At 53.1% G+C, this 3,800-nt stretch overlaps 1 protein-coding gene across 1 annotated transcript in view; it reads right to left on the bottom strand.

The window, feature by feature from the left end:
• The window catches only part of ANKS6 (ankyrin repeat and sterile alpha motif domain containing 6), a 52,067-nt gene that overhangs the window by 37,366 nt on the left and 10,901 nt on the right, over positions 1–3,800 (bottom strand). The window contains exon 8 of the mRNA XM_042782238.1: positions 414–687. Coding sequence (XP_042638172.1) covers positions 414–687 — 274 coding nt within the window. The remainder of the gene's footprint in view (positions 1–413; positions 688–3,800) is intronic.

Below are 3,800 nucleotides of genomic sequence, written 5' to 3'. Positions count from 1 at the left end.
GACCCGAGGCAAGAGGAGCAGGACAAGTTTTGCCGAACTGCAAGGAGACGGGTGTGATGGGAGTGGGGGGTTTCAGGAGGGGTGGGGTGAGAGGCCTGGAGGCCCAGCCCTCGCAGGCCCGTGGGGCCAGCACACGCTGCCGTCTTCATCCCACCACGTCCTCCACCACGCTGGCCACACCTCTCGCCACTGACATTTTACTGTAATTTAATTTTATGTTTGGAATGTGATTTGGGGTCGCCATAAAACCCACACCGTGATGATGGCTGATTGTCAAGGAAGAGCCTCCTCACAGTCCACGTTAGCTTTAATTAAGAAAAGAGCATGAACTCGATGCCAGATGGAACTTTGCAGGGAAGGCCATCCCACAGCTAAACCCGCCTCGGGAGCCGGGCAGGCGGGCGTCTCCGCACCAATGGCTGCAAAGGCCCGCTCTGCTGGGTGCCCCGCCGTCCACCATCTGCCACAGGCAGACGGGCAGGCACACAGGTACCCTCTGCAGGGCACACGGAGGCGGGACAGGAGTGCCAGGGCAGGAGGGGCAGGCGTCTGGGTTCCCTCCCTGGGCCTGTCCTGCTTTGCTGCAGGTCCATGAGCAGGGGCTGTGCTTCTCTGGACCTCAGTAACTGCACCCGGCCAATCGGGGCTGCACTGGAAGACGGCTGAGGACCTGGGGCGTTCTCACGACTGGGAGTGAGAGTCAAGACCATGGCAACCTTTATAACCCTCACACCCGACCCAAGAATTCCATGGCCAGACGGTTATTCTAAGGAGATAATCAGACGAGTGGAAAAGGTGAAGTATGAGGACATTCATCAGAACTCTGTTGAAAGAACAAAAAACTAAAAATCCCCAAATGCAACTGGTCAGCGCTGGATAAAGAGGGCCACCTGACAATGGAACGCCAAATCGCACAGCCAGGAGACGCGGTACTGCTAAGGAGTGTCGGTCACTGTTAGCGCCTCATGGTGACCCACGTGCACAGCAGAACTGCTGCACAGGGCTGGGGCTGTCACGGCTTCTGGGAGCATACTGCCAGGCCTGTCTTCTGACACACCTCTGTGTGTGTGTTCAAACCACCAACCTCTAGCCTAGCAGCTGAGCACCTAGCAACCGTCCACACCACCCAGGCAGAAAGAATATTTAATGACAAGGAGCAGGTGGTCATGACAAATGGTTAAACGTTCAGGTTCAACATGCAGAAGATGAGAGCACCTGTCCACGTGCTTCGGAGAGTGGCTGACACCACCTATCAAAAAAAAAAAACAAACCAAACCCCCTGCCATCAAGTCAATTCCAACTCACAGAGACCCCCACTGGGGTTCCGAGGCAGTAAATCTTCACGGAAGTAGACTGCCCCATCTTCCTCCCGTGGAGCAGCTGGTGGGTTTGAACTGCCAACCTTCTGGTGAGCAGGCAAATGCCTTAGGCACTGGACCACCAGAGTGCCTTATGCTTTGAATGGTGGCTGAAACTTTACAAACAGTGTGCTAGGCATTTGCTATTATTATATGTAACATAGGACATTTCTAGATGTTAAAAAATATTTAGGAAAATAAAGAGATGTGCACAGCAAAATATTACTCAGCGTTATGTCTGGGCAGGGAATCAGGGGTGACTTTATTTTTCTTCTCTATCCTTTCCTGGATTTCCTACAATAGCATTTCTGATTTTATATTGAAAGTAATTTCTCATTTAATAGCATTATCAAATGTCTGGCATACAAGCTCCCACAGCCAGTGTGTATCCACTGCGGTCGATTCCAACTCACAGCGCCCCTAGAGGACAGAGTGGAACTGCTCCCATAGGGTTTCTAAGGCTGTCAATCTTTACAGAAGCAAAGCCCAAACCACACCCACTGCCATCAAGTTGATTCTGACACACAGCGCCCCTAGAGGACAGGGTTTCTAAGCCTGTGCCTAAGGCACTTGACTGCTAACCAGAAGGCTGGCGGCTCAAACCCACCAGCCACTCCTTGGAAGGAAGATTGGGCCATCTACTTCCGTAGTGATACCCCTTGGAAACCCAAGGAGGGGTCACTATGAGTCGGATCCAACTCGACAGCAGTGAGTTTAGTTTAGTTTAACTCTTTAAGGAAGCAGAGTCCTTCGTCTTTCTTCCTCAGAGCAGCTGGTAGGTTCAACCTGCCAATCTTTTGGTTAGCAAATGCTAACCACCATATGCTTTAACCACATCCAGAACTCCTTCCAGTCAGTGTGTACAGACCGCAATTTACCCCTGTTGGTGGTGGAGCATGACAGGGCAACCCTGGTTTATACACTGTGTTCCTTAAAGCATTTGGCTGCTGACCAGAAGGCTGGACAGCTGGAACCCACGAGCTGTTCCATGGAAGAAAGACGAGGCAGTCTGCTTCTGTGAAGATTCACAGCCTTGGAGACCCTGTGGGGCAGTTCTCCTGTGTCTTAAAGGGTCACTCAACGGCAGTGGGTTTGGTTTTTGGTTTATAGCCCCGATTCTGGTTATTCAGCTCCTTGACCGCCCTGCTCCCTTCTCCTCTCCAACACTGCCCTCTCCTGGCCAGGCTCCAGAGTAGGCTCCTGAAGGGCCTTGACATCATCTCTAACCACAAGGCTTTCATTTCAGAGAAGAGGGAAGCGAAGCTCAGAGAGAAGTGGGGGCATGTCCACGGCCACCAGAAACGAGAGCTCGTCCTCGGCCAAGCACTGTGCTGACTGCATTGAACAACCACGGCCACCGCACCGGCCTAAGAGCCCGAAGACCCCCCCCCGCCCCTTCCTGATTTTCAGACGGGCACATGACCGCCCAGAACAAAGACTTCACTTCCCGGCCTCCCATGCAGTGAGATACGAGCCTGTGACTAAGTCCTGGTCCATGAGATGGATGGAGAAGCCACGTGCAGCACTTTCTAGGGAACTTCCTTAAAAGGCAGCTGCCACGTGCCTATGGCCGTCCCTTCCCTCCTCTTTCCTGCTCCTTGGAATGAGACAGCGATGGACAGAACTCTGGCAGTGTGGGCCACGAGGCAACCTTGGTAACAGAAGCCACGCACGCGGGCCAACCAGATAGAAGGAACCAGGCCCCCTACCCCCACAGAGCCTTGAACTTGATTTACTTGCGAGGAATAAGCTGCTCCCTCATTCATGCCACTACTGTTTGCTGCTATCACAGCTGAGGCCGACCCTGACACATCTTTCATGCACAGATTAAGAAGCTGAGGCCTCCCTCAACTTGGCGCTTCTCCCTGACTCTCCATGACCAAAATGGGGAGTCTTCCTGCCCCGTGTCGCCCAGCAGTATTGCCGTCCCAGTATTGCCGCCCCTAAGTATGGGCCCTGAGCTAACACCAGCAGCCAGGCACCAGCACAGCCTGCCCTGCTGTTCAGGGCTGGCGTCTGTTCCAACTCACCGGTGCCCAAGCTGTACCCCAGCTCCTCCATCCCAGCTGTGACCACCACAGAGACAGACAGATGAGCACCTATGTGCGCCCGTGTCCATCAATCGTCTCATAACTGGCTGGAGAGTCCTGGGGACCTGAAAGGCCTTTAGAGAACCCCCCACTCACCATGGTTGTCAATAACGCATCTTCCCTTTCTCCTCTGCTGTCCCCGGGACCTGAGAGACAAACGGAAGTTTCCTGAAATGACCGCCCCACATGCCCACGGCGACCAAGTTGGCCTTCATCCTGGAAAACCAACTCTCCTGGATGATTAAATATTCACTAATAACCGGTATTCAGTATTTTAATAGAAGGGAGGCATGTAAAAGGCATCTCACAGCAGGTTTTCAACCTTTCCTTAAAGCACTGCACAGCTGAGTCA

The sequence above is a fragment of the Orycteropus afer genome, unplaced genomic scaffold (genome assembly GCF_000298275.1).
Source record: "Orycteropus afer afer isolate SDZICR_OR568_19922 unplaced genomic scaffold, OryAfe1.0 scaffold00267, whole genome shotgun sequence".
Classification (NCBI taxonomy): Eukaryota; Metazoa; Chordata; class Mammalia; order Tubulidentata; family Orycteropodidae; genus Orycteropus; species Orycteropus afer.
This window is presented reverse-complemented; position numbering and strand designations above follow the sequence as displayed.